The 27,023-nt window shown below is 36.0% G+C and overlaps 1 protein-coding gene across 5 annotated transcripts in view; it reads left to right on the forward strand.

The window, feature by feature from the left end:
• FCHSD2 (FCH and double SH3 domains 2) overlaps nucleotides 1–27,023 on the forward strand; it is a 289,016-nt gene that overhangs the window by 125,301 nt on the left and 136,692 nt on the right. For 4 of the 5 annotated variants that reach the window (XM_073808516.1, XM_073808514.1, XM_019946580.3 and 1 more), the window contains 4 exons: nucleotides 3,658–3,802; nucleotides 15,668–15,801; nucleotides 19,878–19,932; nucleotides 20,801–20,929. In XM_073808516.1, coding sequence (XP_073664617.1) covers nucleotides 3,658–3,802; nucleotides 15,668–15,801; nucleotides 19,878–19,932; nucleotides 20,801–20,929 — 463 coding nt within the window. The remainder of the gene's footprint in view (nucleotides 1–3,657; nucleotides 3,803–15,667; nucleotides 15,802–19,877; nucleotides 19,933–20,800; nucleotides 20,930–27,023) is intronic. The other variant, XM_073808517.1, reaches the window with a different exon arrangement.

The following is a 27,023-nucleotide window of genomic DNA, read 5'->3' on the forward strand; positions in this document are numbered from 1 at the left end:
CACAGGTTTGATCCCTGGTCCGGGAAGATCCCACATGCCATGGAACAACTAAGACTGTGTGCCACAACTACTGAGCCTGCGCTCTAGAGCCCACGTGCCACAACTACTGAGCCCATGTGCCGCAACTGCTGAAGCCCGCGTGCCACAACTACTGAAGCCCGCGTGCCTAGAGTCCGAGCTCTGCAACAAGAGAAGCCACCGCAAGGGGAAGCCTGCGCACCGCAACCAAGAGTAGCCCCCACTTGCCACAACTAGAGAAAGCCCATGCTCAGCTAGGGTGTATGTTAGAGGGTGATCATAATGGTGGACCATGAAATCTAGGCTGGGTAAGGAGCTGTAAAGGGAGATTATGAGAGGGAGTGAAAGACAGTGGAAAGGAGGTAGGATGAAATGGATTGTGGGCTGTGATAGGGTTGAATAATTGTTGAAGTGAGAATCCTAAAGGGAGTGAGTGGAAACAAGAGGTGTTGGTCAGAGATTAGATGATTAAATTGGTATTAGAGCAGAGGGGTAGTTATTGTTAATGGCAAAGTTTAGGTTATGACCATGAGAGTACTATTTCCTGGTGAATAGCTGTAGAAAAATTTCACAACCTCTCCAAGCCTTACTTTTTCTCCTCTGCAAAATGAGGATAATGCCTACTTTACAAAGTTGTCATGAGGATTAAATGATATGACAGATGTAAAATACATGACATAGTGCCTAGCATGAGATAGGTTCTTAAAAGAATTTTCTTCTTTTCTTATATAATTTTGAGCCTCATTTCCTGACCTGATCAGAATAACAAAGTACCATAAATGCTTGATACATTTCCTTATGTTTCAAAATTATATATATGAAGCCTAGTGAAATAAAATTTTTAGAAAATCACTCTATAACCCATTATTATTTTTTCACAATTGGAATGAAAAACACCACTGCCATTGGAACTACCACTATTGTGTTAACAAGAAGTACTTCTATTTCTTCTACAATTCTGTGACTATTACTATTTATTCATTTAAAAGAATCTGTGTGGCAAGAATTTTCACATCATTTTCATTTAATTGTTAAAATAGCCCTGTGAGCTGCATGGTGCTGGTATTTTTGTTATTTTTCCATTTGCCAGTTGAGGAAATGAAAGTATAGTGAGATGTGCTACGTACGATTATATTGGTTAAACTAGAACTTGAACCCAGGTCTTCTGACTGACTGGTAACCGAATTTTGTGAGTTTCATGGTGTGTCATTGTTGTGAATATGTTTGCCTGCTATTTATTTGTCTGCTGGTCTCTAAAGATCTCTTTTTTAACTCTGTAATGAAAGGATTTTTCTTTTTGTTGTACAGTCCTCATAATTTATACATTCATCCATTCATTCATTTTTTTTTCATTCAACACATACTGATTATAACCTTTCTAATGGTTAGGCCATGTGCTAGGCCCTAGAAATAGCAATACAATTGTGAGAAAGACATGTACCCTTTATGAAACTTTTACTATAGTGAGAGGGACAAACATTAACAATTAACATAAAAATATTTATAATTGAAGGAATAGTGCTAGAACCATGTGAACAAATAACAGGAAGGGACTTGATTGAGTCTGTGCATTGGCTTGGTGGTGATCCTGAGACTTCCCTGAGGAAGTTACGTTTAAGTTGAGGTTTGAAGGATGAGCAACAGTCAACTAGATGAAGAGGTAAAAGGAAAAGGGTGCTACCTAAGGGGCGAGTATAGTTTCCTCCTTATTCCCCTCCTCTGTCCTTCCTTCTTTCCTTTATTCCTTCCTTCCTTCGGATTACAATTCATAATTGTCCTTGCTCATTTTCATTATGATTTAAAAATGTGTATTAAGTATAAATTAATAATTGCAAAACATAGTACTGAATTTTTCTCTCGGTGCATTCTCTGAGAAAATCAATTATCTGGACTGCTTAGGAGGTTCTGTGGTGAGTTTACATTCTAGATTCCATTGGTAGTCATGCATTAAGGTCATGGAGGACATTACTTTTGCTGGGTTTTTATTCCAGTTTTATTGAAAAATAATTGACATATATCACTGTATAAGTTTGAGATGTACAACATGATGGTTTGATTTACATATATTGATAAAATGATTACCACAATAGGTTTAGTTAACATTTATTACTTGTATTCATTTTGCTTTTCTTAAGCCCATCATTGCTTTTATGCTGACAGTTTCTGGTGGCACAACACACTGACTCTTTTTTCCAAAGGGAAAGTAATATACCTCTGCTTAAATAAGTGAATATTTCCATCGAAACTGATGTATTTGGTGTATTACAAACTACTAATCTATTACACAAACTATTCCCTTGGTTGAGAAGTGCAGTTTCAAGTTTTTTTTAGTTCCAAGTAGGATGGAGACCCAGGCAAATTTTCTTTTTCTTGTTTTCACACTGTCATCCATTGACCCACAGCTAGCATTTTATGTAGCACACGGTCCCATACATTGCTATAGTAGGAAATCCACGTAACACAAGAAGGGAAATCTTAGGAGATGGATATTATAATCTATCAGTGCAAGTATCTCTTTTTAACAAGGTACCATTCATTGTTATGGTAAGTTATAAAATATGTTTATAACTAGTTTAGGAGCATATTGGGACTGACTAAGGCATTTAGCAAAGCAGAAGAGAAGGTTTGAAAAGGAAGTTGGCTACAGAAAGCAAAGGATGAATAATTCTTTGACTTTACCAAAAGATTTCTGAGAGCACATTTATCAAGTAGAGGTGATGGGACTTGCTTGGAATGACTCCAGGCCGCAACGTGATGCTGGCGAAGCATTATTACAACAGAGAAACAGATGTAGAGCAATGATACCATAGACTTCTTTTCTCTAACAAATAGACTTCTCAAGAACATAAGCAGTTGTTCATGATTTTTTTTCCAGCACATCAGTTTATGTAAGAGAGCAATATAATTTGGTTGAAAGAAAATGTACTTTAGAGGTATTCGTCTGTATCTCAGTATTGCCACACTCTATTGTGATCTAGAGTGATCCTCTAAATCAGCGGTCCCCCCCCATCACCGGGCCGCACAGCAGGAGGTGAGCGGCGGGCGGGCAAGCTAGCAGAGCTTCATCTGCTGCTCCCTGTTGCTCACATTACCACCTGAACCATTGCTCGCATTACCGTCTAAACCATATTCCCCCCTCTCGCCCCCCGTCTGTGGAAAAATTGTCTTCCATGAAACCAGTCCCTGGTGCCAAAAAGGTTGGGGACTGCTGCTCTAAATCTATCTGAGCCTCAGTTACCTCATCTGTAAAATCAGGAAAATAGCATAAAGAAATAATGAAACTTGATATTCATAATGATACTCCTGAAACAGTGAAAGGCCTGGAAAGTCTGAAGTATTCACTAATTTTTATAGTGTTAGCTTTGTCTAGCATTGTAATCCTTGTATCACTTTACTCCAGTATCAAGAATAGCTAGTGAATCAAAATGGCCCATTGTCAAGCTATAGAGGAATAGAGTGTATTCCAAGTTTCTACTTGTTATATATGCTAAAAATACTACTACCTATGAACCAATATAAATACACTTTAAACTATAAAGAAAACATTTATTTTGTCAGTGCTAGCCAGTGAGCAAAAGGTTAGACAACTTATTCTTCCTTTCCTCTGCCTAATACTTTTCTGTCCCTCTTTGAATTTAGGAGCATGTATCCTGTTTGGAAATCTTTTCTCGAGGGAACAATGCAGGTAGCCCAGTCTCGGATCAATATATGTGAAAACTATAAAAACTTCATTTCTGAGCCTGCAAGGACAGTGAAAAGCCTAAAAGAACAGCAACTAAAAAGGGTATCGTTTCTATTTGTTCTTTTCTTGTATGCATTTTAATATCTCACTGCTACATTTATAATCTGCAAGATTATGTTAAATTGCATTGTACACTTTGAGTTTTTCTATATGGTCCAAATGTTTCTGATTTTAACATGGATTTTCTGATTTCAACATGTTCCTTCTAACTACTGTATTTTATTAACTGACAAAGGTGAGTGTAATTTGAATCTGTGGACATTCTGAAAGCCCAATAAACACTTCTTACAAATATTTTTCAGCTTAACTCAAGTAAATAGATTTACTTAGTTTGGTGTATATTAAAATAGTTACAGTGTTGTTAATCCCACTAAGTCTTGAGAAAATTGGTCTTAGTTTCAACTTGACCCATTTTGCATAATAATTTAAAGGAAGTTGACACATTGTTACTGAGTCTAAACTCGCTATGCTGGCTACACACAGTACAGGCCAGTAAGGAATGGCGACTTTATTCGGAAAGCTGGAAGACTGAGAAGATGGCAGACTAATGTCTCAAAATAACCATCTTATCAGGGTCTGGATACCACTTTCTTTTATAGAACAGAAAGCGGGAAGAGGTAAGGAAGTAAAGTGAAAAGCGGTGTTAGTTTTGCCTGGCTTGGCCAGCATTGGGGAGGGGATGGGTTAATTTCTTCTTTTCTGAAGCCACTCACAGGTGGGCCAGGTCAGATAGTCTCCTTGTGAGCTGAACAAAGGCACTTTAGTTTAACTTTCTGGCAGAGGGTCAGGGTTCCCTGAGGCAGGCCATTATGTATGATTATAATAACAAAAGCAACGAAAAGCAAAGGTTAAAGTCAAAGAAACAGATCCAACATGGAGTCAAAATTGGCTCTTCCCTGTTACCATATCTTGACCATATATAGCAAACTTATTACCAAAAATGGTTTACTCTAAAGTTTAGCTATATAGGTTACATAAAAGTTTTTAAATAGATCTGTTTCTTTGTACAGAATTTTTAAATTCATAGAAAAAATCGTTATTAAATGTGATTTTTATGAAAAACTTGCTATTGAAAGTAGGTGATTGAATTGTGTCCTTTTAGGAAAGGACACAGTTTTACAAAATTAGAGATTATCATGATGCCTAATAAGCAATTAAATTTTTCTTATAGAAGTATTAATACTTTAGAAAATATTAAAGTGATTATTTAAGGAAATAACATTTCGCAAGCCATCCATTGTTTTGATTCTAATTGTCCTTTGGATTATCACTACTTTTTTACAAACAAAAACAAAAAAAACCTAATCTTCCTTGTTTGCCAAAGATGATTTTAATAGCATGAAATCAATATGTTAAATGTATCTCTTTCAAGCACTCACGTAGTATCAGTGGGTTTTAACATATTTGTTTAAGAATGCCTCAGTTTTATCTTTGCTCAAAATTATCTTTCAAAACAAACATAGCGAATAAACTACTGACCGAACATTGCTTTCTAATGGAAGAAAAAGCATTGTGTGTGTGTGTGTGTGTGTCCATCAGTGCCTGCAGAGAGAGGGTGGGAGACAGAGGTAGAGAGTTGATACTACTTCCTAAATGGGAGGAAATACGATGTTTCAAATAGCCAATGCATTCACCAAATGTAATTGAATTATTGGAAGTTCTACATTTCTCAGTATAGAAATTTTTTTTTTTTTTGGTTGCACCATGTGGCATGTGGGATTTCAGTTCCCCAACCGGGGATCAAACCCACACCCCCTACATTGGAAGGGCGGAGTCTTAACCACTGGACCACGAGGGAAGTCCCAATATCAGAATATTTTGAAAGAGTTAAAACCATTTGTGCTCTTCTCTGACCTGAATTTAACTAACATTCCTGGGCAAAGAATGTTAAGAATGTTTGGTGAGCTTTGACAAGTCCTTATATCTGTGAATTAACTTATATTATAGCTGATAATAATGGCGTTTGTTTAAGCAGTTGTTAAACACTAAGTACATATTGAGCATACCTGTCAGGACTCTGAAATTACAAATGACAGAAACTTACTTCAAACTGGCTTAAGCCAAGAAGAGAATGTATAACTAAACATTTTAGCATGGATGGAATCCAGGCAGGGGTGGATCCAGGTCCTCAAATGATGACATTAGAATTCAGTCTTTCTTCCCATCCATTAGCTCTGCTTTCCCCAGTGGCTTCATTCTTTAGCAACTCTCTCTATGTGGTGCCCCCCAAAGTGCTAGATTTACAAATATCAAAGCTAGCAATCCTACATTTTCCACTTTCCCCAAAGTACTAACAAAACTACCAGAATTAAGGCTCATCAACTTATCTTGGGTTACAGAGGTTACAGTCTTCATGCAAACTACATGGACTAAAAATGGGAAAAGATGATTTGCCAAAGGAAAATTGAGATAGGTTCCCAATGGAGCAAGAAAAGCAACACATAGCCACAACTATTGGCTTCTCCAGTTGTACTTCCCAAACTTTACAACAAATTGACTCCACATAGGATCAGAAATCATCTATTTTTCTTCCTGTACTTCTCCAACCCTTCCTCCCCACGCTTTTTTTTTTTTTTTGCCTATATTTGGATAATCTTATATTTTATTTTCTTCTTTTTTATTTTAGTGTGATAAGAACACTTAACATGAGATCTACCCTCTTAACAGATTTTTAAAGTGTACAATACAGTATTTTTGTACAGATGATCTCTAGAACTTGCTCATTTTGTATAACTGAAATTTTGTACCTGTTGGTTAACAGCTCCCTCCTTCCTTTTTTTCCAATCCCTGACAACTACAATTCTATTCTTTGCGTCCATGAGTTTGGTTATTTTAGATACTTCATGTAAGTGGAATCATGCAATATTTGTGCTTTTGTGACTGACTTATTTCATTTAGCATAATGTCCTCCAGGTTCATCGATGTTGTTGCATGCATAGGATTTCCTTCTTTTTTAAGGCTGAATAATATTCCATTGTATATATATACCAATTTTTTAATACATTCATGCATTGATGCACATTTTGGTTGTTTCCATATTTTGACTTTTGTGAATAGTGCTGCAGTGAACATGGGAATGCTAATATCTCTTTGAGCTCCTGATTTTGGATAAATACCTAGAAGTAGGATTGCTGGATCATGTGGTAGTTCTTTTTTAATTTTTTGAGGAACCGCCATACTGTTTTCCATAACAGCTGCACCATTTTGCATTCCCACCAACAGTGCACAACAGTTCCAGTTTCACGACAACCTTGTCAGTGTTTGTTGTCATTTGTTTTTCTGGTAATAACCATTCTAACAGGTGTGAGGTAATATCTCATTGTGGTTTTGATTTGCAATTTCCCTGGTGATTAGTAACATTGAGTAATGTTACACTTTTTGTTATCAATTTTCCTCTATTAGCTTTTTAATTTTATAATCTTGTTATTCTTTTAGTAATTAACTTAGAGATTCCAGTATGCCTTTCTGACTTACTATAATTTACCATGAATTGGCACTTTTACTGCTCTCCAAACTTTACTCTAAATTAACTTATTAAAGTCTAATGTGAATTAGTATTTTAGCACCTCATGAACAATATAAAAATGTTTTAATAGTATAATTCCATTTACCTCCCCGTTATGACTTTTGTGCTGTTAGGCCTTTTGACTCTGTCCATGTCTTTTGTACTTTTTCCACGTTTTCTGTATTAATACCCTTTTTTCTCTCTGCACTTCAGTCTGAATGTTTTCCACTGATATCTTGCAGCTAATTAGCACTCTGTTCTATTTCTTTTTTTCCTTTTAATTTGTTTTGATTGATTGATTGAAGTAGAGTTGATTTACAATGTTTTGTTAGTTTCAGGTATACAGCAAAGTGATTCAGTTTTATTTTTTTTTCAGATTATTTTCCATTATGAGTTATTACAAGATATTGAATATAGTTCCCTATGCTGTCCAGTAAATCCTTGTTACTTAACCATTTTATATATAGTAGTTTGTATCTGTTAATCCCATACTCCTAATTTATCCCTTCTCCCCTCCCTTTTCTTTTTGGTAACCATAAGTTTGCTTTCTATATCTGTGAGTCTATTTCTTTTTGTATATAGATTCATTTGTATTATTTTTTGGATTCCACGTATAAGTGATAGCATACAATATTTGTCTTTCTCTGGCTTACTTCACTTAGGATGGTATTCTCTAGGTCCATCCATGTTGCTGCAAATGACAATATTTCATTATTTTTTATGGCTAAATTATATTTCACCGTGTGTGTATACCACCTCTTTTTTTAAAAAAAAATTTATTGGAATATAATTGATTTACAATATTGTCTTAGTTTCTGCTGTACAGCAAAGTGAGTCAGTTATACATACATGTATAACCACTCTTTTTTAGATTCTATTCCCATATAGGTCATTACAGAGTATTGAATAAAGTTCCCTGTACATGCCACATCTTCTTAACCCAATTGTCTGTTGATGGGCACTTGGGTTGTTTTTGTGTGTGCCTATTGTATATAGTTCTACTATGCTGTTCTGCTATTTTTAATTTGCTTTTAAAACTTATCTTTTGGAATCTCAGTATATTTTTCAGTTCTGAAATTTTTATTTGATTAAAAAAAAATGGAGTCCATGTTTCTGGTGCAATTCTCCATGTTTTTTCTTTATCATCTTAAATGTGTCACTCCTAATCTCTGTTTCATAATTCCACTATCTGAATCACTATAGGTCTCTTTTTATCATTTACTGTTTCTTTGTTTGTTTTTGGTTGTTTGGGTCTACTGGTTTAGTAGGCCTCACAGTCCTACTGTGGATAAAAATTATAGAGGCTCTGGAAGATGTTTTCTATTTCCAAAGAGAGTTAAGTTTTCTAACAGGCAGATAGAATGCTATCAGATTGCCTTGATTGTGTTAGGGTCTGGTTTTAGGCTTTTTAGTCTGGTCTGTTTCACTTATGTCCTTATTCCTGGGGTCTTACCTGAAAGTTTGGGGTGCTTACCAAAGCATTTCTACTTTGATAAGACTTGAACTCCAACCTTTGTCTTCTCAACATCATGTAGCTTCTCTGATCCCTCTGTTCACTGCTCAGCTCATTAGCCTTTAAGCTACTGTTCTTTCCTGAATTTGTTGGAATTTCACTACACACATGCCATTTAGAAGTCAACTGATGACTCAGGGAAAGTGCATGCAGATTTTTGGATTTGCTTCTCTGTAATACCCTTCTTTCCAGATCTAGCCTCTCAAGTTCCTGCTCTTTGGGCATCCACAAACTCCAACCTCTGTTTCCATAGTCTAGTAAAAAACCACTTTGTTTTTATATCTTACATCTCTGTGCCATGATTCAACAATTGCCCTAAGAAGAAAAGTCAAGGTAAATGCAGAGCTTACCTAGCTCTGCTCTGTTCTTCCAGATATCACAGTCCCTTCAGTCCAGCTTGTATTGCTGTTGTTTAATGCTGGCTATTTCTAAAAATCTCTTTTGTCTGACTTTTACAGTTTCTAGACTATAGGAAGATAGTCTAAAACAACTTGTTCTGTCATGATCACAACCAATTTTGACTTAAAATTCTCCCTCAGTAACATTTTCTAATTGAGGTATAATATTTATAATATAAAATTTTATAATATATATAAAATTTATAATAAGTTTGAGGTGTACAACGTAATGATTCAAAATTTTTCTAGATTATATTTCATTTATAGTTATTATAAAGTACTGGCTATATTCCCTACACTGTACAATATATCCTTATAGCTTATTTATTTTATACATTGTTGTTTGTACCTCTTAATTCCATACCCCCTCTCTTGCCCCTGCTCCCTTCTCTCTCCTCACTGGTAACGAGTAGTTTGTTCTTTATATCTGTGAGTCTGTTTCTTTTTTGTTGTATTCACTAGTTTGTTTTATTTTTTAGATTGTACATATAAATGTTAACATACAGTTTTTGTCTTTCTCTGTCTGACATTTCACTAAGCGTAATACCCTCTAAGTCCATCCATGTTGTTGCAAATGGCAAATTTTCATTCTTTTTAATGGCTGAGTAGTATCCCATTGTGTGTGTGTGGCATGTGTATGTGTACATATATATATGTACCTATATATATATGTGTATATATATATATATATATACACCACATCTTCTTTACCCATTCATTTGTTGATGGACACTTAGGTTACTTCCATATCTTGGCTATTGTAGATAATGCTACTGTGAACATTGAGGTGCGTGTATCTTTTTGAATTAGTGTTTTCATTTTCTTTGGACATATACCCAAGAGTGGAATTGCTGGGTCATATGGTAGTTGTACTTTTAGTTTTTTGAGGAACCTTTATACTGTTTGCCACAGTGGCTGCACCAGTTTACATTCCCAGCAACAGAGTACAGGGTTCCCTTTTCTCCACATCCTTGCCAACATTTGTTATTTGTGGTATTTTTGATGATAGTTGTTCTAACAGGTGTGAAGTCATATCACATTGTGGTTTTGATTTGCATTTTTCTGATGACTAGTGGTCTTGAATATCTTTTCATGTGCCTGTTGGCCATCTGTATATCTTCTTTGGAAAATTGTCTCTTGACATCTTCTGCCCATTTTTGTAATCGGGTTGTTTGTTTTTTTGATATTGAGTTGTATGAATTGTTTATATATTTGAATTTTAACCCCTCTGTAAATTTTTTTTGAAGTCTTTGTTGAATTTGTTACAATATTGCTTCTGTTTTATGTTTTGGTTTTTTGGCCGTGAGGCATGTGGGATCTTAGCTCCCCCTCCAGGGATCGAACCCACACCCCCTGCATTGGAAGGTGAAGTCTTAACCACTGGACCACCAAGGAAGTCCCCCCTCTGTAACATTTTAATGGTCATGTTCTTTTTAAATTTTTCTCTACTTCGTCAGTTTTCTTTTATAATATTGGGGATAATTTTAGATACAATTATAAAGCGTCTGACTGTTGTGAAGATTATAATGAGAATTATATCATGGCTTTTTCTAAATCACTTTCTGTATGCTGACATTTGCTTATAAATCAAAACAAGAGCCACAATAATCTATGGCTTTTTAAAATTTAATCTATTCTCTTTTTTTAAATTGAGTTAAAATTGACATATTTCAGGTGTACAATGTAGTCATTTGATATTTGTGTATATTGCAAAATGATCACCTCAATAAGTCTAGTTAACATTTGTCGTTCTTATATTAAACTAGCTATGCTTTTATCCATATCTTTCTCATTTATACTAGAGTTTACCTTCCTTGAAATAATTGGGACTCACATTTGTATGGTACTTTAGAGTTTGTAAACAGCTACCATATCCATTATAGTCTCATTTGATTCTCATGACAACCTGTTAGATTTGTAAATATTATTATTTTTCAAATGATGAAACTGAGGCTAAGAATGTTAGAGAGACTTAGGTAGTAAATTATTGAGCAAGAACTTGAATATACTACTTCCTAATTCCAAATCGTATTCAATCCTTTAAAAATACTTGGAGTTTAATGTTTAAATAGGCTTACAGAAAAATATATACAACTTCTTTACCTCAGTAGACTATTTATAGATATTCCCTACTCCTTTACCTAATTAGTTTTTACAGTAGTTTTAATTACTTTGCTTTAGGATATCCTGTTTTCTACATCCTCTATTTCCTAATTAATTGTTAATGTTTCTATACAAGCTTTTTTTTATAGAAACATTTTTTACTTCTGAATAAATTTTTCATTTACTCTGCTTTATTTAGTCATTCTTCTGTTTTATTACCACTAAGGTAATAAAAGTTAACTTTTTTAAAAGTTATTTTCTTTTCTTTTTCTTTCTTTTTGGGCGCACAGTGCGGCATTTGGGATCTTAGTTCCCTGACCAGGGATTGAACCTGCACCCCCTGCAGCTGAAGCACGGAGTCTTAACCACTGGATCACTGGGGAAGTCCCAAAAGTTATTTTCTTAGGATGAATTTCCAGGACAGGACTGCTGGGTCAGAAGATGTACTAGTTTGTAGGCCTTCAATGTATTGGTCCAAGTTACTTTTATTTTTATTCGTGTCTTCAAGTTATTGGCAAGTCTATCTATCCTAGTATCTGTCATACTCAGGAATCATACTTTTAATTTCTTTACTAGGATCCTGAATTTTAATATCCAAGTTTGTCATTTTGTATGATCCCTTAGCCCTAATGTACACTTACACATCCATTTCTCTATCTGCTCAGTGCTGATAACTCTTGGGAAAGAGCTGGGCATATATCACATCAAGGCTTTTCTTAACGTAGTTATTATTAAGCTTGTTTTTAAGTATATGACTTAATCCACCTCAGAAAATTGGATTTATACAGAAGAAACTTATTTTAAAAGTTGGAAAGGAAGTCCTGTTCCTTTGCAAATTAAGTTTGATGACTTTTATTTAATAAATGTTTGATATTTTGTTATGTGCAGGCATTTTCCTTTGAAGAAGAACCCAGCTTACTCTCACTTGAAACAGTTCACCTGGGTGATGGAAACATTTGGTTGTCGTTTTAATGAATGCTAGGGAAGAAAGGATCACAAGAGATCTCTTCAGTGTGCACACAGGCTATCTCTAATACTGTTTGATAAACAGTATCTTAGAAACTTATGTAAAGGGAAAAAGCAAGTAGGAATAGAATCAACCAGAGTTTTCTGATGAGATTTTTGAGAAATCCTTTTAAAGATATGAACTGTCACAAAATTCATCTGATATTGTGGCACATATAGAAAGTAATTTAATTTAATAACCTTTTATAAATGAAAATGAATTAAGTAATCTCTATAAGATGTTTGGTTACCCGAGACTAAGGATAAATGTCCTTTAAAGGGTAGGGATATAAGGAGTGAGTGACTGTGTGTTTATGTTTCTGTGTGTGTGTGTGTGTGTGTGTGCACACGCAGGTGTGCATGCATATGTGCTCATGTACAGGTACCCATGGTGTTCACTTTGTGTGAATATGCTGAGATCCTGTCCACATGGTTTGCAGTCCTCAGGAAAACCTTTGACCTACTGTGTTTCGTTTCCTCTCAAAATATTCAAATTAGCAGACCCTTTCTTAATATTGCTTAATATCACCCTGGGACTCTTGGGCTTCCCTTCATTGATTAGTTTTCTGAGGCCAAGTTTCATTGTTTTGGATGAACATTTTGGATGTAGATACCTTATACCTGACTCCTCTTTTAAATAATCCATCCCATTTGCCCATTAAACACAGTTGTGTTTTTTCAGACCATGCCCCAGTTCCTAGTTAATATCTAATTGTAGCCATGGAGCATTCTTTCAGCTCTTCACACATGCAAACATGGCATTATTGGGATGTTTAGCACTTCTCTATGGGAGTGTCAGGTTGTCACGGTATTATTTAGTAAATAAGAGATTTGTTCATGATAAGGACTATTAAAAATTAAAGATTTGTTGCAAGATAAAAGCTTACTATTTTAGTATGTCTATATAATGAAACATTATTCAGCCATAAAAAGGCATGAAGAATTAGTACATGATACAACATAGATGAACCCTGAAAACATTATGGAAAGTGATAAAAGATGTATAAGGCTATGTATTATATGATTCCATTTAAACAGAATGTCTGGAATAGGAACTTTATGAATACAGAAAGTAGAGTAGTGGTTGCCAGGGGCTAGGGGGTAGGTGGAAATGGGAGTGACTGCTAATGGGTATGGGGTTTCTTTTTAGGGTGATGAAAATGTTCTGGAATGAGACAGAGGTAATGGTTGTACAACCTCGTGAATATCCTAAAAACCACTGGGGTTTGTGAGTTATATGTCAATTCTTTTAAAGCTTACTATTTTAAGATAAAGTAACTCTGTGTGAAACCTTAAAAACATGGTTATCACAAAACTAGGGTGCATACTATAATGGATTACATGGTAAATTCACTGTATGACTTTGGGTAAGTTGTTTAACCTCTTTAAGTCTGTTTCTTCATCTTAAAATTGGACTAATATGAATACTTTTATCACAGAGTTGTTTTGAGGACTAAATGTGTTGTAATACCTATAAAGTGCTGGACATAGTGTATTGTGCTTGTGCAGTGCACATAGGGAGTCTTCTTAAATGTAACTAAACATTCAGACTCATGAGTATCGTAGGCCACACCTGGCATGAGGTTTACTTAGAAGGACATTAGGACAGGGAACACAGTTAAGCAGCAGGGCGGCATCCTGCATTAGTAGAATTAGTTCTCCCACCAGTATGCTTCAGTCTACATAGCTAATCAGAGTTATTCTGTTTGGTCCCCAGGCGACAGGTCTGGGACAAGGAAATGAGACTCACATGTGCAGGGGTAGCCGCAGACTCTAAAGGAGAGGAAAACCTTTTATTACAGCTCTATAGACAGAGCTTCCAAGGTCCCTGCAAGGGACATGTCCAGATACAGGAATCACCATACTCACAGAAGCCCAAAGCCAAGACTTCTCCATCAAATATTTATAGTTCATTTGTAGTTTCTCCCAAGTTGATGCAATTTACCCATCAGGTGAATTCATATTTATACGTAGTGTTGCTGAATAACCCAGTTGACGTTGTGTCTTAGTCAGGTTTCTGTTGAAACACAGGCCTTGGAAGTTAAGGGTCCAGTTTTCATGCAGCGGGGAAAGAGGTGTTTTTTTGTTTTGTCTTGTTTTACCCTTTATTCACAGCCTGACACTTATTAAGTGCTCAGTAAATGTACCCATAGGGAACCTTCCAGATCTCTCACGTCCTGTAAAGTAGTGAAACTCTAGCCTATATGTCACATGTCTAAGTTTATTTGTGCTTTATCCTTGCTTTTCTGATATCCTTGTTCTATTCCACACTGCTCACCGTGGCAAAATAGTCCCTTACTTACCAATGTCTCTTCCTGCTTTGCTGTGTTTTTTCAGTCTGAATCATGCACTGACGATGCTATTCCAGGCTCAGAAGTTTTTCAATGGGGGCTGCCCTGAACTGGCCTCAGACTGGTGAAACTTCTCAGTGGTTTGTTTCAAACTGGGGAAAATAATTCCCCCTTTGGATATCCAGAAGGGTCCCAAAGCAGTGTTACTTTGGCCCCATTGTGTTATAAGAGTTTATTTGTTAAGTATTTCTTTAAGTTATTATGTCTGTCTCTTCTCCTAGAATCTGTATGTGTATCCAAAGAGTTGAGTTGGGGATAGTTTTGAGTAATAATTGTTATGTGGTACCCAGGTTTCTTGCTTCTCTCCTTCATCTTGGGCTTATCCTGTCAGACTTCTCAGATTTCTTATTTATTTATATTTTCGGCTGTATTGGGTCTTCGTTTCTGCGCTCGGGCTTTCTCTAGTTGTGTGGAGTGGGGGCTACTCTTCGTTGCAGTGCGCTGGCTTCTCACTGGGGTCGTTTCATTTGTTGCGGACCACAGGCTCTAGGCACATGGGCTTCAGTAGTTGTGGCTCGCGGGCTCTAGAGCGCAGGCTCAGTAGCTATGGCTCATGGGCTTAGTTGCTCTGTGGCCAGACTTCTCAGATCTCAATCCTCCTTTCCCAGAAGTGAATCCTTCAGTACCCTTTGTACCATCAGTTCCCCAAACATATAGAGAAACTTTATTAATATTATGAAGATTACAGAATTGCTTTAATCTTTTGCCTTTATTGCTATGCTCCAACACTAAGAGCATTTTCACTGTTGCTCTTCTTATGCCTTAGCTTAATAATGTCAGTTATCAGCAGCACTCAGAGGTTATTTCTCAAAGCAGAGTTGTTAAGCAAACTGTGACACTATTCGATACATTACTTGAGATGGGAGTACCAGCTGTTCACTGTATTTCAGTTTGCAATTTGAAGGGTACTAAAAGTGCTGATTCTTCTTCTGGGTTTCCATCCTGAGGGCATAGTGCATAGTTCTTAGGGCAAACTCATTTTCTGTAAGCCTGAAGACTAAAATCATAATAATTGCACTTTGTATTTTACAGTGTGTGGACCAGTTGACAAAGATCCAAACTGAATTGCAAGAGACAGTGAAAGATTTAGCTAAAGGCAAAAAGAAGTACTTTGAGACTGAACAGATGGCTCATGCAGTACGAGAGAAAGCTGACATCGAGGCAAAGTATGTGTCTTAGCATTTCTGAAAAAGTGATTATACAAATAAATGTTATTTTTGCCAGTACTTTGTTTTCTGTTAATACAGGGCATAGAGTCATTCTTAGGTTATATTGGTTTCATTGGACCTATAAATGTTACATACTTGAGATAAAATTTTCTTTTATATTAGTTGATTTTTATTTAAATTAATGTAAGCAAAATGGGAATATTTGATCAGTCAGTTTTCACATTAAATTGAATTTTGAAAAGGAAAGAAGACAGATGATCATGGTATTGGAAGCTTAGCAGAAGTCTGGTTAAAGTTGCTATGGTGTCTAAATATCAGGGTTTTAGAGCCTCAATTTTCTCATGCCAGAGTAAATCAGTTGTAGTCGAAAATCCTTGATCCTCAGTATGCCTTTGAAGGACTATGGACGCATCAAGTGAGTAAGACCACTGACCTCAGTATAGAAACCTTGCCCCAGAATTTCTCTTATATGAAGTTCTAACGTATATAATTTTTAATGTATGCTTTAGGAACTGTGTGTGAATTTTACTTTCAATATATGTAAATTAAAAGTCCTTTATTTTGAGAATAATTAGGAAAAGAAGGAACTGGCAGTTTATAACAAAGAAATGCAAAGCTAGCAGTAGAGATTTTTGCAATGACAACTTGAGGAAAGATGAAAATTTTTTAAGAAAAAATAAACCTGTGTTATAGAATGGGATTCGGAAGATGTCTCTGAGGAAAGGTGAGACTCCCGTTCGGTGAGCTCACTGATGGAAAATGTAGGAGGTTGAACGCCTAGTCATGAAATCAGAAAGGTTATGAACACTTGTACAGACTAGGAAGGAGTCAGGGTTGTCTTTCTAATATACTTTTTTATCTGCAGGAAATTAAGCAATCTCATAGGCATCTTGTGAAAATTTAGGGGCTCCTGGAAAGTTTATTTTGTCCCAAGGGATGTCCCAAATGAATACTCATAAAGTGTTTAATGTTACTGGAAAACATATTTAATATTTCCCTAACTTAGTTTATCTTTATTATTTTATTTTTATAAGCATACAAATATTTCCTGTACTTTCATAGAGTCAGTGAACCCATCTTCCCAGTTAGACCTGAAGTTTTTAGATTAGGTGCTTTCCGTTAGGAATACCCTTTCATGGTGGTTCTTAAGAACTTGTTTTTTAAAATGCTCAGGGATTCTAGAACAGAGAATTGACAGATTTGTAGAGCATATATAAGTACCTACTTTAGCCAAGGTCCACAGGGTGAAAATGAGGACAATTGTGGGGCTGTTCCTGAGAAGTGTGGATTTGACAGGGTCTAATTCACAGGTGCTGATAACAAGAAACTGCCTTCAAATATAGCCCAGATTCAAAGGGGATACAGCAAATTAGACATTTAATTCAATGTGTAACTTTTCTGGAAAATTAATTCTACAACAGAGAGAGAAATGCCTCTTTATCTTAATTCACTCACTAAGTGTTTATTGAATGATTACTCTATATCGGGTACTGTGGATACAGAGATGAGGTAGATAAGTTTTGCCCTCAAGAAGTTTAAAGCCTAGAATTAAAAACAAACGTGTTTTAAAGTAGATTTATGATTTGTTTATTCACGGTAAACTTAAAGAAGTTAAGTACCTAAAGTCACTCACCTAGTAATTAATTTATTTTAGTAGTTGTGTGAAAACACTTTTATGTAAGCATAGAAAATAGGTTAATTTTGCCTAATGAAAAAGGAAACCTTTATAGAAAAAAGTGATGTTTGGACACAGTTCTGAAGAATGGTTTTTCTAAGTAGAGATGAGGGCTTCCCTGGTGGCGCAGTGGTTGAGAGTCCGCCTGCCGATGCAGGGGACACGGGTTCGTGCCCCGGTCCGGAAAGATCCCACATGCTGCGGAGCGGCTGGGCTCCTGAGCCATGCGCGTCTGCAACCACAACCACAAAAAAAAGTTTGTAGCTAAGTCGAGATGAGAAGGAAGATCAGGAAGGGGAATGAAAACTGGGCTGTATATATTGGGTTGACCAAAAAGTTCCTTCGGGTTTTTCTGTAAGATGTTACGGAAAAACCCAACCGAACATTTTGGCCAACCCAATAGTTTTTTTATTTTTATTTTTTTGTGTGGTACGCGGGCCTCTCACTGTTGTGGCCTCTCCGGTTGCGGAGCACAGGCTCCGGATGTGCAGGCCCAGCGGCCATGGCTCACGGGCCCAGCCGCTCCGCAGCACGTGGGATCCTCCTGGACGGGGGCACGAACCCGTGTCCCCTGCATCGGCAGGCGGACTCTCAACCACTGCGCCACCAGGGAAGCCCTAACCCAATAGTTTTGATAGGTGATTTGATAGATAGAGATGTGTACATTAGGAGAGAGCATAGAAGGAAGGATACAGTTTGAAGGGATGGCTGAGTTCCACTTTGAATATGTATGTTCTGATAAATATGTGGGACCGTGGGGATTTGGTAGAGGGTTATATATCTGACTCTCAGATGAGAATTTGGGCCTGAAGATCTTGCTTTGGGGGTCAGTTGCATATCAGATGATAGTTAAAGAGATGAAAAAAATCATATATAAAATGAGATGAGAAGTTGAGTTTGGAAACCTAAGGAACATTAACATATGGAAGGTAGGTGAGGAAGAGGAGTATGTAGTATGTTTCATTGTATGTATTTTGTTTGCTCTAGATAATAATCTTTGAGGGCAGGAACTGTATTATTTTACCTATTACTAGTACCTTCTTTATTACCACAAAAGGATTGTATGAGGATTAGAAAATGAAGCAGAAGCCAGAGATTTGAATCCTTATATTGGAAAATCCAGATGCAACTCAGACTATTTAGATAATGGCTACAAAAAAAGTCGAAATGAGTATACCCCAAACAGAGTCTTTCTTAACCCTGAACAAGCGCTCTCAGATTTTAAAGTCTGTGGCCTTTGCTTTTCTAGATCAAAATGAATAGGACCCCCATCAAATATGAATATGGCAAGGTAGAAAAATAGCAGGAGTCTCTTAGACCCAGCTTTTTTTTTAGTAGTGGAGTAGTTGGAATGCATGTTTGTACGTACGTCCTTGAATGTTTCTCTCTTGCTAGAAAGTTGAGGGCTGCTTTTTCTGTCCTCACATTTGCTCTGCAGAGACTGGCTTGCTCTGTCTTCCAATACCAAACGGTCTGCAACTTTATTTCATATTATGGCATAGCTTCCAGCACATTCATTGACTTTTCCCATGGCAATCACCATGACACTGCAGTCAAGACAAACATTGCAGCTTCAGAAATTACTGGTTGTGGGGAATGTTGGTTGTTCCTTAGCATTTTTCTCCTTATGGTTCTCTCTAGTTGTTTGCATAAAGCCAAGATATTTTAATTACTGATTGTTAGATTATGGTTCCCCTCCCGAGCTGAGAGGGATTGAGGGAAATAAGGACACCAGAAAAGAGAAGCTTAAATAGAACAAAATCATATTAGGGCAGAAAGTCCAAGGGCTTTATCTCTGTGTTCTGAATACTATAGATATGTTAAGAGTGGAGGGAGCACATAGGCAGGCACCCAAACAAGAAGAACTTTTAATGGGAGATGTGATGGAATTAAGGTCTTTGTAGAGCCTGGTCAGTATCATACAGTAGATTGCATTCCTGGCATTGGCACATTCATGGCACATTCCTGGCACATGGCCCTGAAAGCCTGCTAATCTTTGTCTCCATAGGTTGGTTATCCATGGGCTTCTTTTAAGCTTCCTTGCGGAAATTAAAGTATGTGCAATTGTATGATACTGGGAATAATCTATAGTTTGTTGACTCTTGTTTATTAGGAGATACCAACATACTGGATTCGTCAAATTGTATTTTTGTCATTCAGGATATTTTAATTTTATTAATCCCACTATTTTCTGTTTCACCATGATATTAAATTCTTCCTGTAGTAAAATAAAAGAAAATAATCATTGCTTTTGGTTTTCCATTTATTTAGTTCTCTTTTAGAATAGTGTCACGGGGAAAGGTCACTTTTTTAAAAATTTAGTAATTATAATACTTAATCATTTTATTATGATGTAATTTGATAATTTTATTAACATACTTTTCTATTTTTATTATAGATCTAAACTTAGTCTTTTTCAATCAAGAATCAGTTTACAGAAGGCAAGTGTAAAGGTGAGTTTTTGAAAACTGTATTTCACAATTGAGAAACCTTAGCTTAAAAAAAAAAGAATTGGGCCTTTTGAGGGTGCAGTTCAATTATTTCCATCTGATTTCCATTTAGAGAAGCATTTTAAAGTCATTAGGGAAGAACTTTTTTTCCCAGTTCATGAGGGTTTTTCAACTAAGTGTCAGCACTTTGGATACTCCCTGCTTCTCAAGATTGCTTTAGAGATAAGTTTCTATACCTAACCTGCTTAGGTAGCCTGTTGTCTTCAACACTTAGTCCAAGAGACTTTAACAAGTCCATGGGCTTTAGAAAGCTCAATAAAATCCATTTCACTCAGATTTATACCTCTGAGCAGATATTTCGGGCCAGATGCAAGTGAATTTTTCCTGTGGGATCCTCAAGCTGTAGAATACCTGATAAATAAGCTTAGTGACCTACCTTTGTCTGCCTGGCTCCCAGCTAGCATGCATTTCTTTTGGCACATTAGGGGGTGCTGATTTTTTTTCAAACTGTTTTCTAACTCCAGCAGATTTACCCAAGTCTTTGAAGATAAGGGACTTACTTAATTTGAGAACCTTTGTCTTCCCATCATAATAAAATGCGCAAAACATTATGAAGTTCTCTCAAAAGCTTTGGAAATTCTTAAAGTGTAAATAACAAATATTTGAAAGCACTCTTACTGTGTCAAACAGTTCTAGTCACTGTTTATTTAATTCTTCAATAGTGTTGAAGAATTTTTATATGCATATAAATGTTTCTCTACGTGGTCATCTTTACTCTTGTTGGGGAGCCAACTAAGAGTGGTATCCTCATATGTTTTTCAGTACAGTATCAGTTTGCACTGACTTTTTCTTTTCTCTTACTATGTTTTAGTTAAAAGCCCGGCGATCGGAGTGTAATTCCAAAGCTACCCATGCAAGGAATGATTATCTTCTTACATTAGCGGCAGCAAATGCACACCAGGATCGCTACTATCAAACAGATTTAGTTAACATTATGAAGGTAATACAGCCTTAATATCTGTGGTAATATTGTATCATTAAAGACAAAACAACTCATGAGTGACTGTTGGGTGTATGGGATTGAGTCTATACAATAGCAGCCAAGCTACCTCGCATTTTGTTGGAATATACTTGGTATTGTTTAGGTGACCTCTGTTTCACGTAATCTGAATTAATTTTAGTTTAAGAAAATGTTTAAAGCCAAATCATAGTAAAAGATTGTATTATTCCCTAGCAGCAGCAGATATTTACTGTATAGTGGTTATTAATATATGATTATTTTTTAAAAGCTTAGCTTTTTAAAATTTTATCATTTTATGCTTAATTGATAGGTAAACTTGTGCATTAATATTTTATGAGGTGCCTGTGGGTAAAACAAGAGAAAATGTAACTCGTAGTTATATGAAAATGTCTCTACCCTGAAATGTAGGGTTACAGTTTCTTGTATGACAAAATTCGATCTTGGTCTTTCTCTGTTTATACACCTATATGTATCTTTAACTTTAACTCAAGTAAAGGACGAAGGGTGGAGGAGCAGAAAACTTTTTTAACATGCTGCCAGGTTTGCCCTCACTGCTGATAGACAAGTTCTGCTTTGAATTGTATCTCATTCTCTCCTGTTGTCTCAAGGACCCAAACTTTTGATTATTCTATCTTTATTTTCAACCCATCCCTCTCAAATGTATTGTTCTTAATGACTGTCCAACCACATTGCTTTCATTGAATTGCTTGCTTTACGAATCAGAGGTGTTGAGAACGGGGTGCAGCAGGAATGGGCGCTCTTTTTTTTCTGCAGTGCCTCTGGAAAAGAGATAAACTCTGTCCAGAAACTACGAGTTCTTTCCTTGAAAGTAGAGACAGGACATTTACTGGAAACTTTAAGGAAAAAATGGAGGGATGGAGAGAGTAAAACTGAACTAAAAAGTATTGTTTTGCAAAATTTTTTATTTCCTTTTTGTTTATTGTCTGAAATCCCCTTTCCTGGCTTCTATCCTGTTCTGACTTCTGCTGGTTAGGATACAGGTGGTAAGAGAGACAAGGGATTGTTTTGACATCCCAGATGAGAACTCTGCATACATTTTCCCATAAAATGTTGGATCTAAAGGTTTAGACATTTTAGTATCTTATTAGGTGTTACACAGTGCTTCAGACTTACAAGGACCAACTGGAGACTTGGCCTCCCAGTATAACCTGGTTTCTCTAGGGAAATATATATACTCAGTTTCAAACAACTCCTTTATTAAAAAAGATTTTTAATACAGCTCACATTTAAGTTTGTAATTCCCCATATACCATCTGCTTATTACAACAAAGCTGTTAACTATATACTTTCCCCTTTGCATATTTTTAAATGAACACTGTATTAGTTTAAGCATCAGCAAAAATAAAATCTTTATTTTTTATTTTTTTATTTTTTCGGTACGCGGGCCTCTCACCGTTGTGGCCTCTCCCGTTGCGGAGCACAGGCTTAGCAGCCATGGCTCACGGGCCTAGCTGCTCCGTGGCATGTGGGATCCTCCCGGACCGGGGCACAAACCCGTGTCCCCTGCATCGGCAGGCAGACTCTCAACCACTGCACCACCAGGGAAGCCCCATCTTTATGTTTTTTAAATTGAATCCACAGCCAAAAAAGATCTCTTTCCTAAAACCCTATGGTCTTTTATACACCAGGAAAGGTACAGAATTATTTGGGGGACCTACCCCCTGCCAGGATCAAAGAGGAGGTTAATGGGCCTAGCCAGCAATCAGATTATGTATGTTTGAACTTACTTTGAAGTCCTTATGCACCTAGGCATTTGATCGTCATTGGGTAGGTTATGCTTCAGATTACTCGTTTCATGAAACATTAGAGGGTACTGAAATGATTAAAAAAAAAAAAATAGAGGCAGGAGTCCCTCCTATCACTTAAAAATAGGAAAATATATTCTCAATTTTCATGTTGTATGTGTTCATTCATTTTCTTCCGCATGCTTATTCATAGACTGCAGTATTGGAAAACTCCCATTAATGCTGTTAGCTACTTAGTAAGTTTCTATCATTGAAATGACAGTGGTCCTTTAGCAGCTGTCTTGGTAAGGTCTATTTTCTGGATTTTTGTTAAAGTTATAATGCCTTAAGTAGAATCTTTTTTTTAAATATTTATATGAATAGCTTGGAAACAGGAGATTTGAGTCATTGATTTCATCATACACATTTAATAGTCACTTAGAGTGTAGTAGCTATGCTAGGCTTTGGGAAGAAGCAAAAATGAACAAGACACTCTTCTTATCCTCAAAGAGCTCAGTCTAGTCAAAGAGAGAGATACATAGAAATGATTACAAATTAGAATAATGAAATCACTTACTGCCAGAGGACCATGGTTAGTAGTAATAGCAGCTATATTTTTTTTTTGATTGCTTGGTATTATCCTGGCATTATCCTGATCACTTTGGGCATATTATCCTATCTCATTTTCTTCTTTATCCTGGTTAGAGTATATGGTTCATTATTTAAATAACACACTAGCCTATAAATGAAATGAAATGAAATGAAATGAAATGAAATGAAATCCCAGCTCTGGATGAACCACTCTCTCTATATCTGCATCTAAGTAGCCAAGCACTGTTGAAGAAAACTTTTCAACAGAACAGATTCATGATTATAAATTAATGTAGAACCAGTATCAAATGGACCCTCAACACTGCTCAGATATCCTACTGTATTTCCCTGGTTGACTTTCTCTACTATTTTCAACAATTTTTTCACCTTTTTCCCTTCTCCTCAAATCTGACTTACCCCTTTTCTTTCACACTTAGCAAGTGGTCTTTCTTCCTAATTTACAGAGAAAATAGAAACCATTAAAAGGGAACTCCATTATTGTCCCATTACAGGCTTCATCTGTGTTTAAGACTCTTCCAAAGAGTCTCAATAACTATCTAAAGATGACTGTTTCACTTCAGCTTTGGATCATATCTCATTCCCTCCTGCCTTCTCAGGGATTTATTAAACAATTGATTATTTTTTTCCTTATATTTCTTGGACATTCTATTCTTACATTAACAGTTGATAGGATCTTAGTGATGACAGCCCTCAGTATGTCTTGTGTTACTCCTCTAATCTGGATTAATTGCCCTCTGTGTCCCATGTAATGCAGTTATTCTGGGACCTTCCTTTGTCTCTCTCCTATGTTGGATCTCCAGCTGTCTGTATCACATCTTTTTTCTTGGTTTACTTTGTTCTTTGGTGGAATATCCTCCAGTATTTTCTTGAGAAACTGGGCATGGGAGGTAAGTTTTTTGAGATACTGTGTTATAAAGATGTCATTTTTCTGTGCTCATACTTGGGTATAGAATTAAAGGTTAAAAACAATTTTTATTCAAATGTTGAAGACAATTCTTCATGTTTTCTTGTTTCCTGTGTTGGTACTGAGAACTCCAAACCATCTGATTCTTCATTCATCATATCTGATCTAGTGTTTTTTCTTTTTAAAAGCTTATGAAATATTATCAATATGTCCTTTGATTCTTAAATTAATTCTTCCCTTTTTTCTCTTTCTAGAATTCTAATTATTAAGATGTTGGACTTAATTATTCTGGAATTCTAATTATTAAGGACTCCTGGCCTAGTCCTTCAAATTTCTTTTTTCTATTATTGTTCTTTGTCATTATGCTCTACTGTCTGGGAGACCTCTTCAGCTTTATAGTTCAACTCTTTTATTAAGTTTTTAATTTTTTAAACATGGTTTTAATATCCTTTTGTTCCCTGAATGTTCTTTTTTTATAACAGATTTTTGTGCTTTATCTTCTCTTTTTAATTCTGGTGGTCTCAATAACAGAATTTATTTTAAAGTTTTCTTTTCGGTGCATAGTCTCTCTTTTAGCCTGTGGGTAGGACTTGTCAACTTTGAGCTTCACTGTAGGGTGTTCTCGTGGACCATTTGTAGGGGAAACTGTAATGTAAGTATCCTTGTATTTCTCCTCTTGAGTTGGTCAAAACTCCTTCTTTGCTCCCTTCATCATTTCTTCAGATCTCTTTTCTTGTGTTGTTTGCTGAGGAAGACTTCCATGATCTCTTTAACCCAGTTACACTCCCACCCAATATGATGGTCTCATAAAATGGTTTATTTCATCTTTGAAGTACTTACCATGGTTGTAGTTTTACCTGTATCTGTGTGATTATGTGATAAATGCCTTATCTCCCACTTAACTATACATTCCATGAAGGCAACGATTGTGTCTGTATCCCTTGAGACTCCATCCTTGCTACCTAGTACAGTGTTTGATTCCTAATATGTGCTAAATGTTTGTAAATTAATACATATTGAAGAATGAATGAATGAATGAGTGAATGAAGAATCAATCTCATTTTAGTCCTTGCAGGATGAATCATTCCCATTTTACATATGAGGAAACTATGACAAAGCCTGTATTCAACTCTGGCAGGTCTCTCTGCCTTCAGAGCTGGTGCCATTAGCTCTTTAAATAATACCAGCTTATTGGACTTATTTCCTTTTTCCTTGTTAAATGTGGGATAATCCTGCACTATCTTATCTCCTTTGGCTTCTGTGAGGAGCAAATGAGATAATGAAGAGTGTTTTTGTTAATTTTGAAACTTGTTTATACACGTTATATATTGTCCTATTAAGTAACAGAAATTCTATTATTCTGTTTTAAATAAATCTTGTTTTTGAGGAGGGGGAGAGCGTGGAAGAGACCTCAAATGCTTGGGAGTGAGAGTGGAACAACTGTTTGGGTGTCTAACATTGTTGGGTTCTCTGTCTAGGTACCCAGAATACATTATTTCATTTAGTTTTCATACCATCTTTCAAGGTAAATATCATTATCCCTGTTTTACAGGTCAGATGGCGGAGGCTCAGTGAGGTTCAGTTAATGTATATAATAGCCAGGACTTAAATCAAGGTCTCTGTAACTTCATACCCTGTATTCTTTCCTAGATTTCATGCTGTGTTCTTTTCTACCTACCATTCCAATCTTCTTGTTGGTAAAATTTAGTATAATAAGTGGTAGCATACTATAAATATCATAAATTCTGAGAGAACTGTAGAATAAAATTAACAATTGAAAATGGCAGATTGTCCCCTGTTCTAATTATTCTAAAGAGTAAGATCATGTCAGTTTCTAAATAAAGTATTTAGACAGGTTCTCCCAGGAATATTTTGTATTCCTTATGCCAGTACTGATTAGCGTGGATACTAAATATATTACTCTGTGTCTGTATATTATCAGGCAAGTTTTTTTCAAACTCGAAACTAAAACAACAATGACAAAAAACAAAAAACTATTGCTAAGCCATGGAAACCAGATAACTGATTTCATCAAATCTATAGAAAGCAGTTCAGCTGACTGTTGGGAGGTAAGGTAGTTTGTTCCTTTTTTGTAGTGTATTCTTGTGCAATATATAAACTGATATTTTTACTTTTAGAAGCTTGTGGAATATTTTCTTAGTGGTTTGGATGAGGAAGGATGAAGTATAATGCATCATACTAGAAAAGGGAACAAATGTCAATCTAATGAAAGACTTTTTGAAAAGCTTAACACTAGGACCCTATCTCTAGACAAATGTTTAGTGGAAGCTAAACATATCTGGACTACTTGATAATTGGGCAAAGTAATAAAAGGTGAACATCTTTATATGTGACAAATATAGAAAATATGATAATATGGCATATCTTTTACAGATATTTGTCTTGGTTAAATGAAGAGAAAGTCATTATTGGTATCCAAGTCTTTTATTTTTAAGGCTTTTCTGGCTAAAGCACTAATTATTCCGAAAGTCTTCTTCATTCTCGTGTAGCGTTTTTAACTCTCATCTTCTTGATTTTAAGTCATAACTCTTCTGGTTTCCCTGCCATCTCCCTAGCTGTTGTGCTTCTGACCCGCCTAGTAATGTTTGTTAACTTAACAAATTAACATGGAAGTCCCCAAATCTCAAGATTGGCTCTCTGCTTCTCTTACTTTACATACTCTTTCTTTCAGAGAGTAATTATTTGGCTCTATTTTTATTAATATTGTATGATTCTCAGATCTGTATGTAACCTTGCCCTTATAATTATCCATATGTTTGCCTTTCCTTCAGTGGCTGAAACTTTCTAAACT

This window comes from Tursiops truncatus, chromosome 8 (genome assembly GCF_011762595.2).
Source record: "Tursiops truncatus isolate mTurTru1 chromosome 8, mTurTru1.mat.Y, whole genome shotgun sequence".
NCBI classification, from domain to species: domain Eukaryota; kingdom Metazoa; phylum Chordata; class Mammalia; order Artiodactyla; family Delphinidae; genus Tursiops; species Tursiops truncatus.